The following is a 13,795-nucleotide window of genomic DNA, read 5'->3' as shown; positions in this document are numbered from 1 at the left end:
TGTAGTTAAAAGACTTTAGTCGTTCTTCTTAACAGACTCTGTGAGTGACAGATCAAGATACGGTGTGATGGGATGCAGTTCTGTCTGCTTCAAAAGCCACCAGGCTGTTAGAAGCCACAGCCAACACTTTGAAAGGTCCTTGCCTCTGTATGGATGCTGTAGATGTCTGCTGCCTTTTTCCATTTACAGAGCCTCTCTGAGAACAATTACTGTAGAGGGGAACCACCTGCACACAGACACCAAACCAGGCCAGGGCCAGGGCTCTAAGTGGAATGTATGTGATCCTGTTCCAACCACCTACAATTTTTGCTGTCTTTTCTCAGGCTTTTCCTTTACTGTATTCATGCCAAACCTTTTGATAAACAAAGAAGGATCCCCCTCCCCTCCCACACATACCTCATTAAGTGGCAACATCAATAATTCAAGAGGTCACCACTAAGGCTTCAGTGACTTCTTAAAGTCTGATCTCATACAGCAGTGTGTCACTAAAAAAGAAAGTTGCTAAGTACATCATAAGGTTGAATTCCTGGTAGTTGAGAGACCAGGACAGGGTCCTGATCTGCAGTGAAATGCCCAGTCATCAGGGCTGTCCGCTAAAAGTTGCATGATGCTTTTCTGACTTTCAGCCGGAAAAGATTCCAGGAGGGATTAGTCAGTCCTGAAAGTAAGTGCCCGGTTGTTATGACTAGGACCGTCTGTTCAGCATTTCGTTTAACTTGAACTGTAGAGGAGATAAAATGCAGAGGCAAGTTGAGAGGAAGCAGTTAACACCAGCAGTGTAAACAAACAGATAGCACTGCCAGGCCCTGCTTCCCTGGAGGAAGAATTAAGGGGCTCAAATAGTTGTGTCTGAAGGGAATTTGAACTGACCTGAGACCAGTCCAGGATTCCCATCCGTGCAAGTGAATTCAGGAGGGCACCAAGTGTCCTGCCCTGACCTGGTTTTAATGAGCCACTGAAGAGACATTTGGCTCCTTACAAACCAGCCAGGAAGGCACGATAGTGTTCTGAGCATCACTTCTATATTTCCTGACATAATAGACAGCAGATATCAAACCATTTTTCCTTCTCACCCTGTCTTATAGAAGCTCAGTGAAGTTGCAGCCGTGACTGTTTAAACAAGACTATGAAAAAAATTCTTGTCTACATCTACATATCTTAGAAATTCATTGTTATAACTTTTGAACTCTTGGCTAACCAGCACTTACTGCTAGTTCTGTTGTTATTCACGTGTCACTGCCATGGTGAGACTACACCCTTTACTAGGTCTTTTCATGTGAGAAGTTTCAGCCAAGGCCTGATGAGGCAAGTGGCTCTAGTAAGGAGAAATGGATGCTCTCCCATGAGGATGCTGCTCAGTTGACATTGCTTGTCCGGTAACCCAGTGTTGAACTTTCCATGACAGAAGAATGAAATGAGACTCTTGTTCTCTCAGTCTAGGTCCCAATAGAGATGTCTGCATCATAGAATTCCCTATCCCCCTTTGCTGTTTCAGAGCAAGCATCTTTTCTCATAGTGCAAAAGGACACTGCACTGTGTGTGAGTAAGGAAGTGTTCTCAGATCCTCATGGAACATAATGTTGTGTAGAACAGAGAGAATGTTGTCCATTCCCTGTACACAGACTGTAAACTGAAGGTTTTTTTGTGTCCAGCAGACTAGATTTTGCACTCTGACCACATTTCTGATTTGATGGAAGACACCGCTTCTCCCTGCAAAACCAGCCATAGACATAGGGCTATATGTGTGCAGATAACCTGAAGCTACAGGAAACAATTGACTTGAGGAAAAGAAAAAAGTCTGAATGCATCTTCAGCTTTTTCTGTCTCTAACCTTGATTGTGCAGTCTTTCCCATCATCATATTGGCAGCAATGCCTAAATATTAATATTAACGCCACAAGGACTGCATTACTGGAATAATCTCAAAGCAAACGTAAATTAAAGGGATATTGGCCATTTCTGTTTTGGAGAACACAGAATGAATTCAAGGCACCACTGTACTGAAAGTAACCAGGTTTACCTATGTCAGATACCTTTTAAAAATCAATTCCAAATCTTTAAGAAAGAAATTACATATTCTATACCAGCTACTAAGTTTTATTCTACAGAAGGACAGAAGAGTGGAGGATGTGGATTAAAAAAGTCCATCCCATGAATCACTGGAACGAGCTTTCTGACAGCTAAGAGAATACCTGGACTTCCTTTGTGCTTCAGACTGTATCAAAACAGGAAAAAAAAGAGTACTGGTGTAGTTAAGTTTACTGTTCCACAAGATGGAAGAATTGCAGTCAAGAGGCTCCATCAAATAGATCAGAGGATATTTGCCACTGGGTAGGAAAAATTCTGAGACACAGTTGTTTACTATTCCTTTATAAGCAAAATCAACTCACATGAAAATCTCTTAATGAAGAGGATTTAGGACTGATGAGAGTTTTTATTGCAGCTTCCTTCTGTTGGGCCTAGTATAAGCATGCAGACATTTCTAACCTCATTAACCTGATTGTGTGCAACATGATCAGCATAGCTTAAGGATGATTTGTAATACCAAATTCTTGTTCTGCACAAGGATCTTCTTTTGTAGGAGGCCATGAGTTGGCTCTCCCCTCCATTTATGTCTCGTATTCCTTGACCTTAGGCTATAAGCTTGCAAGGGGGAACCTTTGCTGTGTCCACATCTTTTCTGACTAATACTGGCTGGAAGATCAGGTTAAGAAAACAGAATTATCAGTATTAGGAATGGAGAGGCAGAACATGTGGCAAAAAATCAAAAATCCGAGACACTGTCTCTGGAATGAAGATGACCTCTTGACTGGGGATAAGCATCACCCTCTGTGAAGCTGTGCCAACATGCGTACAGCAAAACCGGTCCTTTAACAGTGGCTGTCACTCTTAACTTTGCACACTTACAGCATTCTCCAAACTTCCTTGCTCTTATAAAGGTCAGGGGAGGACAGGGTAGTGACCATCTTTTTGAGGCGCAGCTGATTGACTTTTGAAAATGAGAATGACAAATATGCGCTTGATAGCAGATATGCTGATAAGCATGAATGCCCTACTCAGCATTCAGCTCCGGTGTCAGCCCCTGACTATAAGGGAAACTCAGGATCTAGGATATATTTCCACAGAGGATTGAGCCCATAAAGGTGCATCAAATGTTTCTATGGAAACTGAAATATTTCTAGGCTGTGCCTACTTTGTTCAGCCTTTAACAAACTTAGTCATCTACATTTTCTTCTGTGCTTATGCTACTTCTATGAAAACTACACTTGGATGCTAAGAGAAATGACTGGGGGTATTAGAACAGTCTGGTACAGCAAGAAAAAGAAGAAAAGAATGGAACTTCCACATAGCTTCATAGCAGACAGATATTTACTTAAATGAGAAATGGCCTTATGGTGAATATCACTGAGAAACTCTTTTCAGAGCTTGCATCTTCATTACTAGGACATATTTCTTTCTCATCACATTGTCTTAATCTTTTTTACTTGAATAAAATGGAAGATGGCAAATTTGTAAGATATCCCTGGGAGATGAACAGTGCATCGTGTTTTTCTTAAGCTTTTTTTTTTTTCTTTGACTGTTTCACAGCTTATTTCTTAATGCTGAATTCAAGAAGAGCATCTACAACTCCCACCCCCAAAAGGTTTCAAAAGTGTTAAGACACTCAAATCAGATCTTTAACATTTAACAAATCTTTCTTTGGGTGAGACAAGGATGAACAAACACAGCCTCACTGCTGAGCTTATTCCAGACAGAAATATGTCATGAATTAATCATACAAGCAAACTCTTGTACCTCAACTGGAATGGAATACTCATTTTTTCCTTAAAATAATGTTGCAGTTCCTAAGGGACACCCAAGCTATAAATATCTCTTCTCACAAATACCACTGACACTTCTAAGGGAATATCGAAGCAGCTCTCCTGAAGAGATGCCACAGACATGAAAGTCAGGTGGGAGAATGGAGCTTATAAAAACTGGTTATCAAACAATTGCATTGCCCCTTGACTCCACTGTTTTATGCCAATTTAAAACAGTTTCACAAGGACTTTCAGCCATTAATGTCCCAGTAGTTAGTTTTTAACCTGCTTTGAGCAGCTCTGCAGAACAATTCTATTCAGTTCACTGCCTTGGTCTTGGATGAATTGGCTCACCCATGCGGGAGGAGGATGTGTGTCTGTACATCACCAGGTGCTCAGGACTCTGAGAAACCACTCCACCTCTATGTGGTCCACAAGGGACTGGGAAGAAGGAAAGGGGGCTCATAAAATTAGCTTCCATCAAAAAGACCAGACCATGTGGGATTAGAGGAACCGGACATAAGAGATTTGGTCTTTATCCTCTGAATCCATCAATAAGGGGAATGCTGGGCACTGGACAAAACAGACTAGGTCATTTTCTTATGGTTCCATTGACTGGGGGAATGTAGACTTTGGTGTGGAAAGGCCTAGGCTATTTTGTCATGGCTTCTTTGGTCAGGGGAATGTAGGCACCTGCATTGCATAGCCTGGCAAACTGCCCATGGCTCTATCAGACAAGACACCTCTGATCTCACCAAATGTGAGTATCTGTAGCTTTGTAAACAGCTGACAGTACGAGAGGAAGGAATTAAGAGGAAGACCAGAGCTAACCAGACAGAAAATGCTGCAGAGAAGTGGGAAATGTGCTGCTGCCTTCACTGCATTACTGACAGGTGTAGCTCTGTGCAGAGCCTGGCAGCTGATTCTGTTGATTTAAGGGGATTCATTTCCCCATTCTGTTGGATGCCATCAACATCCAACAGAATTATCTTCCAAGCATGTACCACAAGCTCTTTTCTGGCTCCTATGAACAAAAAGAATAAGAATTTATTATGTGCTACAGGTGTTTAAATGGTTTGGTTCACCAGCTAAGAAAGAAAGAATAAATAAATAAATAAACAAGAGAGAAAGGGAATCCATATGGAAACAAAGCTTTCACTCCCCTAATGGAGTCAGTCACAGAGACTGTCACCACTTAAAAGACAGAGCCAAAGAACTCTAAGTTACAACTTGCAGACAGCTGATAGGCACAAAGCCCTGCGGTCCTGTGAGCTCACTGCAGTGTAGTTATTTCTCCTCTTCCAATGAATAAACTGGCTTGCTTTGTTTGAAAACTGGTTTCTCTCAATGCCTACTCACCCTAAGCCAACTTGTATTTTCTAGTACATGGCTGAAGGGAGCATGCCAGATGTGTGATCACAGCTCTCACTCCTGTCACATATCTATTTAGTGCCTTAATTTGCCTGACTCTGGAACTTGTGGTAGAGCCCTGTGTCTAAAATGCTTTGAAAAAATTGGACGGCATTTATGTTGTATTAATGCCAATTAACTCTGGTTTCTTATTACACGTGTGATGGGATGAAAGTAGGTACAGACACCTGCTGTGGTTGGGCCATTAGTTGGTAACTGTGGTCACATTCAGGGATCACTCAGCCAGAAAACTGTTCATGCTGAGTCTTCTCAATAGGAACTATTACATTTTCTTGAGCATCACCTCACAATGTTTTCTGCACGTGGAGACTCCTACATCATCTCCTGAGTGTGTATCTTCTGTCTTTCAGGTGATCTATCGTGCCTTAACTCCATCTAACAAGATAGAAGATCCCTATAGTCCTGAGGCTCAAGATCTCCTGAAACTCACCAACCTCCGCCTCCTTTTGTTAAAAAGACAAGAATGTCCATGCCGTGGTTCGGGACTGGTAGAGAAACCTCAGAGATTTGCCCATTATGCTATTTATGATCTGATCGTCCGGGGAAGCTGCTTTTGCAATGGGCACGCAGAAGAATGTGAACTTGCCAACAGGACAGGGGAGGTGGAGAATGTGGTGAGTTCATGACATTCACTCATTTAGTAGACTTTAGTACCCTTCAACTTGCTTGTTAGAACTTAAAATAAGAAGTAAAAGGAGCTAAACTTCATAGGAATATTCTTCCTTAACACCATGACTGTTCCTTGTTCAGTATTTATATGCACATTTAGTTGTTGCTATTCAGTGGTAATTACTGCTGTCAAAGTTTTGATTTAGCTGCAAGTATTATATAGTAGGAGTGCAATGACAGTCAAAGGGAAGTGATGTTAGCCAAATACCCAGGTTTGTCAAAACACATCACTGAGAGAGCTCAAGCCACTTTAAACTAATCAATGATTTCACTGGTTCCAGTAGGATGTCTGTCTCTGTAATGGGTTTTCAAAGCCAAAATAACCCTCATATTTTCAGCCCCTGGTGTACCCTAACACAATAGACCCAAAAAATACATCCTCAGCTAATTTCTGTCCCATTCGACGTATGGTTTGGTTTATTTTCTTCTGGAATGTGTATTCATTGTCTTCCTTTCAGGTTTTCTAGGTTCACGTGCAGATATTGAACGTTTAATTAGGACTGTATGACTTTCACTATATTTGCAAAATCATTTCTGAATCTGCTCCACCTGTGGTATAAAGCTAATTTACAGTATTTTAGCACTGAGCGATGTTATCAGATTCTGATAGCTACAAATATAGACCCACATAAGACAAAATGTGTGGAGAAAAGCTGTTTTCAGAGTGCATCCTCCACACTGCAAACTGTTAAATATACATGTGGTGAAACCAAGTACATGAATAACAGGCTAAATGAATACAGCTGGTAGAAGAATAAACATTCTGCCCATCAGAAGAGAAAAACAAAAATACTGTGTGTATTACTGACATAACCACTGTAAACTGTGGCTGGATCTTTTTTTCTTCTGGTCACAAGGGAATAGAATCTTCTTGTGCCATCAGTGACTTCATGGGGCAGAAGGTGAAGCAGTTTTGATGAAACGCATTTCTTGAGTGAGTCATGTCTCAGGACACAAGGGGGTGGATGCATCCCAGTATCCAATACAGGCACAGATATTATCCATAGATATTATCTAGTTTGTGTCTAATCAGGAATTCAAGGGCAGCAGGAAGTGAGAAAAGCCTTCCAGAGTTTAAACTACATCTAAAATGCTAGATGAGGGCTGGAGAAGACAATGGTGTAAGACCTTGCGTTAGGGTACTATCAGGCATACCTAAGCCATTCAGCCACTCACTAGTGAATGCCTGCTGAACTGTTTTGTTTGTTTGTTAATTTTGATGAAGGAGATTCAACAACATCCTTCATTAACTGTTCTCACTTGGACTGTTTGAAAATTATTTCTCAATGCCTGCCAAAATAAGGGGACTCCTTGTCTCCTTTTCCCCAGTGATCTTACAGAGAAGTTGATGCTCTTTCTGCTGATATGGCTGGAATGTTCTTACCATATCCTTCCCTGGCTTTTGCTTTTTTGTACTGACCAGAGAACTGTGGTCAAAACTCAAAGTTCTACCCTCAGGACACATTAGCTGGGAGTAAAGATGATCATATTATTTTGCTGCTATTATCTTTTCATTTATACTGTGAAAATCCACTGGAATGAGGGCATTTAGGTAAACATATAACTCTGCATCTTATGGTATGGTAACATCCTTGCCTATATGCAGAAGGAAAAGGCCTCTGCTGCTGAGTGGAAAACACCAATGATACATTTCATATCAGCCAATCTACGTTACAACAGTAATCTTCCTCATCTTGTAATTCTCCTTTCTTATTGGAAAGTGCTCTGCTTGCACATAGTGATTAAAGCAGAACAGAGATGTTAAAAACAAACACTGATTCATTCTGCTGGCCACATCTAATATTTAACAGACACATGGGCAGAGAAAGTCTCAAGACACAGTTTTTCATACGGATAGTGTGGGTGATATCACAGCATGAAGACAGAGCAGCTTCATGTTTCCTTGTCTGCTTTCAAGTACGTAAATAACATGCTGGAAAAATACAGACCACAGGAAGGCATAAATAATAGCAGTCTCAGTCTCTGAAGATTTCAGAGTCCTCATGTGATGCTTGGTTGGGTGTTTGGTTTTTTTTCTGTAGTTAACAAAAACAAAAACAAGTCCATGTAGAAAACAACTGTAATTGTTTGCCATGGGATAGGCCCAAAACTTGAGATCATTCTGCGCTTAGGTCTTGGGAGATACATAACTGTGCTAGTGTGTAAGTCTGCTTTTACTTAATCTTGAAAGAAATCTCTTCCATTTGTCATGATTGTACCATTGCTATACCAATACTACGTGGAACTTAAATAATGGAGAAGACTAAAGTACATTTCTGGACAGTTTTAAACCAACACTTTTCAACTCCATTTTGGAGGGAATAGATGATGTATTACTACTAGGTGATCTGCCGACCATCAGCTTATTTGTGGATCTGTCCATTCAGATATGACAATCCATTCGTCTTCTAGTTTTTTCACAGAGGATGCCAACGAGAAATGCAGCTGTATGACAGTTACCATCATAGATGCCATGGTATCATAGAACCTAATGATACAAGACAAATGCAAATAGTCAGACTGATCTCCAATTGGGATATAAGTACTTTAGCTTGGAATCCTAGGTAGTGTCATGCATACACTCTATCTATTTGCCCATAGATCATTAGCAAAAACTGAGTAGAGCAAGAATAAGGTAGTCTTCTTTCCATAGGATACAATGGAAACGTCCTTTGATCCCTTAGACATCAGACATCATTTTTTTTTGTAATGAGTTATGCAGCCAACTCAGTGTAATTTATCTAGACCTTATTTTCCTTATTAACTACCAAGAATATCATGTCAGACAGAAAAGAGATTTTGGGAAATGAAGATGGGAACTGTAAGCAATAGTCATGAAACTTCTGGGCAAACATATCTTGAATTTGGAATTTGTTGCTAGAAACAGTGGTATGTTCTTGTCTCCTATATCCTTTCCTCAGACCAAAGACAAGAGACACATAGATGTCATATCCAACTCAAATAGCTTCTTTTGATAGCTGAGGATAAAATTCTGAATTTCACAACCTGTAGTATTCAATTCTTTTTTAAGGTTGACACTCCTTTGTCAGTGGAGGAAATTGTCTATTGACATTGCATTTTTGCTCAGGAACTAGAGAGGTGCATATTCTTTTAAATGCTGGGAATTAATATGTCCTTATAATGGAAACAACCATTAGGATCTGGCCACCTGAATACACCTAGTCTTCCACCATTGGGAAGTACTCCTGTCCCACTTACTGCTGTTGCAGGGTATACAAGTGTTGCTTTTTAGTACCTGGTTTCTTATTAACTTCCAGCAAAGTCAGGAACAGTTTTCAGGTTTAGAATCTGCTTCGATAACGTATTTTATCTGAGTCCAGGGTTGCTTCCAGAACACGCAGTGTTTACAAAGCAGAAAGTGCACACAGACAGAATACTGAATCTAGACCAAATTCCTTTCCGTTTGCCAAACATTTCACAATTATCTTTCTGGTGCATGAGAAATAACTACGGACAGAGGAAAGCAAATGTAGATTACAATATTTATGACAAAAGCTTTAGGATTTTTTACTTGTTAATTTTTGGTACCTTCACTGCCAGGAAATACTTACAAGTTGGCTCAGATGTTTCTTTTGCTTCTTTATGCTGTTAATAGAGACAAACTGAACTCCCTGTGGGTCTGGTCTTCCACAGTGAAGCAAGTGGAAAGTTTTCCACTTACTTCAGAGGGAGCAGGATCTGGTCCTAAGTGAGATTCCTTGTTTGGCTTAAAGTAGGTTACATGAGGTAAAACTTGTTTTTCTGTAGAGATTTTCTGGGCAACCTGGCTGTCATATCTCTTGCAAACGTTATTTCCTCTTTAAATATCTTGTTCAGTTCTACAGATAATCCCCCAGTGAAGTTTTCACATTGTCTGATCCAGGCTCTGCCAGCCTGTATGATGTCCAGCACTCAGAGCTGCCTGGAAGTGCACTCATTCTCTTGCAAATGGCAACAAAAAGAGTAGGTTTTATTAAGAAAAAAGGTTAGGCTGCATATACCAGCTATGCCAGCAGTGTAGGGAATGTTTAAAATAAAACAAAACCAAATAACTATTAGATTATGTATAATGAATTCTAGAAACAGATGCCTATGCTGATATATATATATACATACATATATATAAACTGAACAAGGCCTTAAAGCTTTGCCCATAATGATCCAAAAGCACAGGAGTAGATCATATAAATGACAGAGTAAAAAGTGGCCAAGAGTTATAGGAACTTCATGAAAAGAAAGTGGTCCCACTGACATGTTTGCTACTCATGGTACATTAAAGCACTTTGGAAGAAGCTTTGTTAGAACATGTTGGTGGATGAGAAAGATTCAGATACTTGTGTTCAGGGATGATCAAGAAGATGACAGGGGAACATCAGGGAAAGGTTCTCCTTAATGTTAGCAGATAACTTCAGTGAGTTCCTAATTTCCTGGGGGAAAATAGACCTCAAAGCCATAACTCTAAATGACAGTTAAGTTCTCAAACGATTACTTTAAGAAAGTCAGAAAAAGATATTCAGACTTCTCTTTTCATCCAGAAGATCCTATTTTATCACATTCTGAAAAAAGCCACTGGGAATATTAACTGTAGAAAACCTGAATAAATCTAAGCAGGATCTTTCCTATATATCCCATTCTTCTGCTGTTTCATAGAGATTGAAGACTGGCATATTAAAATAACACTTCTGTTACTGCCAGCAACTAGTTCACAGCCAACCAAAAACATCAACACCCTTGACCTTCTGAGTTGTCTGTGAGGGCGATTTCATCCTATGAAAGACTGCTAATTTGGCTTCTTTGGTGTGCCCAGAAAATATAAGATGGCATTCTGTGTACTGACTTTGCTTCTTGAGTGTGTGGGCTCAGTTTAACTTGATGTCCGTGCAAGTTCTCCATGAACACTACTAAGAACCTGTGGTTTGCCACCACAGCATCCGGCATTCCTACCATCAACATGAGGTTTTGAGTATGGTTTAGAGAATAACCACTGTTTTGATGATCTGATCCACGTAGTGGTTCAGCCAGCAGGAATTCTACAATTATAAAGTCAACAAGTTTTTCCTGCACTTTATTACTGTTGTGGAATATCTTTTACTGCTGCTAAAGCTGAAATCAGAAAAGCATGCCTACTTAGAAATGGTGTTTGAACTCATGCCTGAATGGTTTCCTGAATTAGGTCTCAGGGTAGACCTTCTATGCAAACACGCATAGTACTTGTAGCAAATTATCTCTTATTTCATGAATAGCAAACACTTTCCTATCTGACGCTATTAGCCTTTAAACACAGCTTTTATAAGAAGCAGTATCAGTGGATGAGCCATTTAAAAGCACTTTATTTTTATCACTTAATTGCTCTCATTAGTGTTTTTCTGTTTGTTTTAATCACTGAGTTTATATTCTCTGCTTCTATTACCTACAATAATAGCTATGATAACTCTGCTAGTAGAAACATTTGATTGAAAACACTTGTAAATATATCTTAGGGTAGGTAAAACATGCCTTGCAATTCTCTAAAGAATTGCTTTTCATGTTAAAGCTTCAAGAATCTCTGAATGTGTGGGAGAGGGAGAAAAAATTGCTTTATCCCAGAGCTCTCAGCCACTGCTTTCTGCAAACACTTCATCATTGCAGTACAGCACATTTCTGAGGGTCTTTCATTTAAATTCAACACATTGTACATTTTCTAAGTTAAACTGGACAGCCAAAAACACTAGGAAGTTACTATGATAGGACAGCCACAGGAGCTTATGTGTTTGGCCTTATATATTAAGTCTTTGTGTTTATAAGTTCTCCTGGGACTGAATAGATACCTATGCTGTTTTTGTTCTCAACTCACCATCCTTTACTGAAACCTTTGAGGCCTTTCAGCCAATGCACAGGACCTCCCAGTAACTTAAGCAAATATTTCTATACCTGTGCCTTGTGAGGACATGGGGTTTGCATTTAAGTGATTTGAGGACAGGTGCACAGAACATATGGAGAAAAGTTTTACAGGATTTAAAAAAAAAAACTCCATATTTTTCAGGACAAAAGTTATAAAATCCTACATACATGTCCTTGACTTAGCTTACTCACTGTGCTGGAGGGGACCTGGAGATTAGTTTTGTGCCCATTAGGGATTTTGAATCAGTCTCCTTTAATTCACAAGTTTTCTGCTAAATCATGGACTTTCTCTCCCTTTTTCTCCCTGTTAGACAGATTCCTCACAAATTTGGCTGGTTTGGTGCTATGTCAGGCCTGCCCTTCCCCCACTCTCCAAACTGCAGCCATCTGCAGAGGAGTTGCAGAAAACTATTTTTCTCTTGGCTTCATCTGTTCCATTACTCAACATAATTTCACTTGAATGGGAGCTATGCATGCTGCCAAGTTCACTCAATACAGAAGTAAAAACTCACAGAAGAGCTCGCAGGCCCACTTTGATAGTGGATTTTCCGTCACACAACCCTAGAATCACTCTGGTTTTACCAACAGAAGCCTATCTAAGCTCAGACAGTGATTCGGTTATTCACCTATTACAATACTGAGCCTCACTTCACTTTCTGGTCTCTCCATTCTTAAGACAGTCACCAAGATCTGGTGATCTGCTGTAACTCAGGGGCTGCACTTTGGTGTGACAGCTGTTTCTTGTACGTGGTTTGTTGCAGACCAATAATGGAGTTGCTGGCACTGTAGGTAAAAATAAAAGGAGAGCTCAGCCCAAAAATGAATAAAAATCAAGCTAGCACTGAGGAAGAAAACAATAAGAAAAACAGAGCAAAATGTGGGCGAAGACATAGCAGGGCTTGTGCCTAAGGTGAATCAGGAAAAGGACAGAGCTGTGTCTTGAAACTGTCCCATGCTGAGGTTAGTCTGCTGCATCCCCTCACATCAAGCATGGATTTTGTACCTCTTCCGGTCTATTTATCCCATTCCTTTGTTGCTGTTCAGATAGGGGCTTAGTGATGCCAGTCTGAATATTCAGCTAAACACTCACAGACTTTTTTTTTCTTCGCCATTACCTGTTTAGTGAGTTTGGAACTGGTGGCAGTTAACTCACCCTCTGCTGCAGATCCCAAACCCAGTATGGTCTCAGGTGGTCTTGCTACCAGTTCTCCTTCCCCTCTGCCAAGTTCCCTCGGACTTAATTTACCATAGTGACCAAGTACAAGCCAGAAATTCAGTTCCCTCAGAAAGCACCCATATGTGCACCAGTTTTCAGACACATGCACTTATTAGACCTTTCCCCAGAAACCAAGTGACATAGGAAAATAATGGCCTTTTTTCATTCCTGATTAGAGCAGGAATTTGAACTATCAACCTACCCATAGCAAGCACTGTAAGCTAGGCCTTACTCCCAAGCCACCTATGTTTTTTTTAAGTCTTTGAGAACTTGATGAACTCAAAGTAATTTTACTTTTTATTATTTGACCTCTTAAAAGCCGCATGTGCTCTCCTCAGGACCCGATAGAGAAGAATTTATCATAAATCTGCACAGATCCACCACCCCATCTGGAGATACAATGAAGCCCATTTGAGCTGTGAGATAAACAGAGGGGAAGGATAACACTGTTTTGTAATCAACCATTCAGAATGACCCAGAAAGAGCTGTTTTGCTAAAAGCAGGTAAGGGACCAGCCTCTGATGTCACTGCAAACTGCTGTATCCAAAATTGTTCCGGCGACATTACAAAGTGAATACAGAGCCCAAAGACAAACATTTTCTCCGAATCAGCAACAGTTGCTCTGTTCTGGAAGGCTTCCAAATTTAACCTTCATTCATTAGGAAAAATAAAAAATAAAATAGGCTGAGAATGGCTCAGGAGAAAGAGCAACAAGCACCACATTTACTGGAAGGATAAAAGGTAGAAGAAACTAAGGGGGCAATCAGAAAGTGAGAAGCTTGGGGTGTTATTCTAGGCTG

General features: G+C 40.2%; 1 protein-coding gene across 1 annotated transcript in view; it reads left to right on the top strand.

The window, feature by feature from the left end:
- Window positions 1-13,795, top strand: part of LOC107319837 (netrin-4-like) — a 44,014-nt gene that overhangs the window by 10,388 nt on the left and 19,831 nt on the right. Inside the window, exon 3 of the mRNA XM_015875052.3 lies at window positions 5,581-5,844. Within this exon, the coding sequence (XP_015730538.2) occupies window positions 5,581-5,844 (264 nt within the window). The remainder of the gene's footprint in view (window positions 1-5,580; window positions 5,845-13,795) is intronic.

Source organism: Coturnix japonica, chromosome 15, assembly GCF_054131305.1.
Source record: "Coturnix japonica strain WE chromosome 15, WE-NBRP24, whole genome shotgun sequence".
Taxonomy (NCBI): domain Eukaryota; kingdom Metazoa; phylum Chordata; class Aves; order Galliformes; family Phasianidae; genus Coturnix; species Coturnix japonica.
The sequence above is the reverse complement of the archived record's forward strand: the minus strand, read 5'-3'. Positions and strand labels throughout refer to the sequence as shown.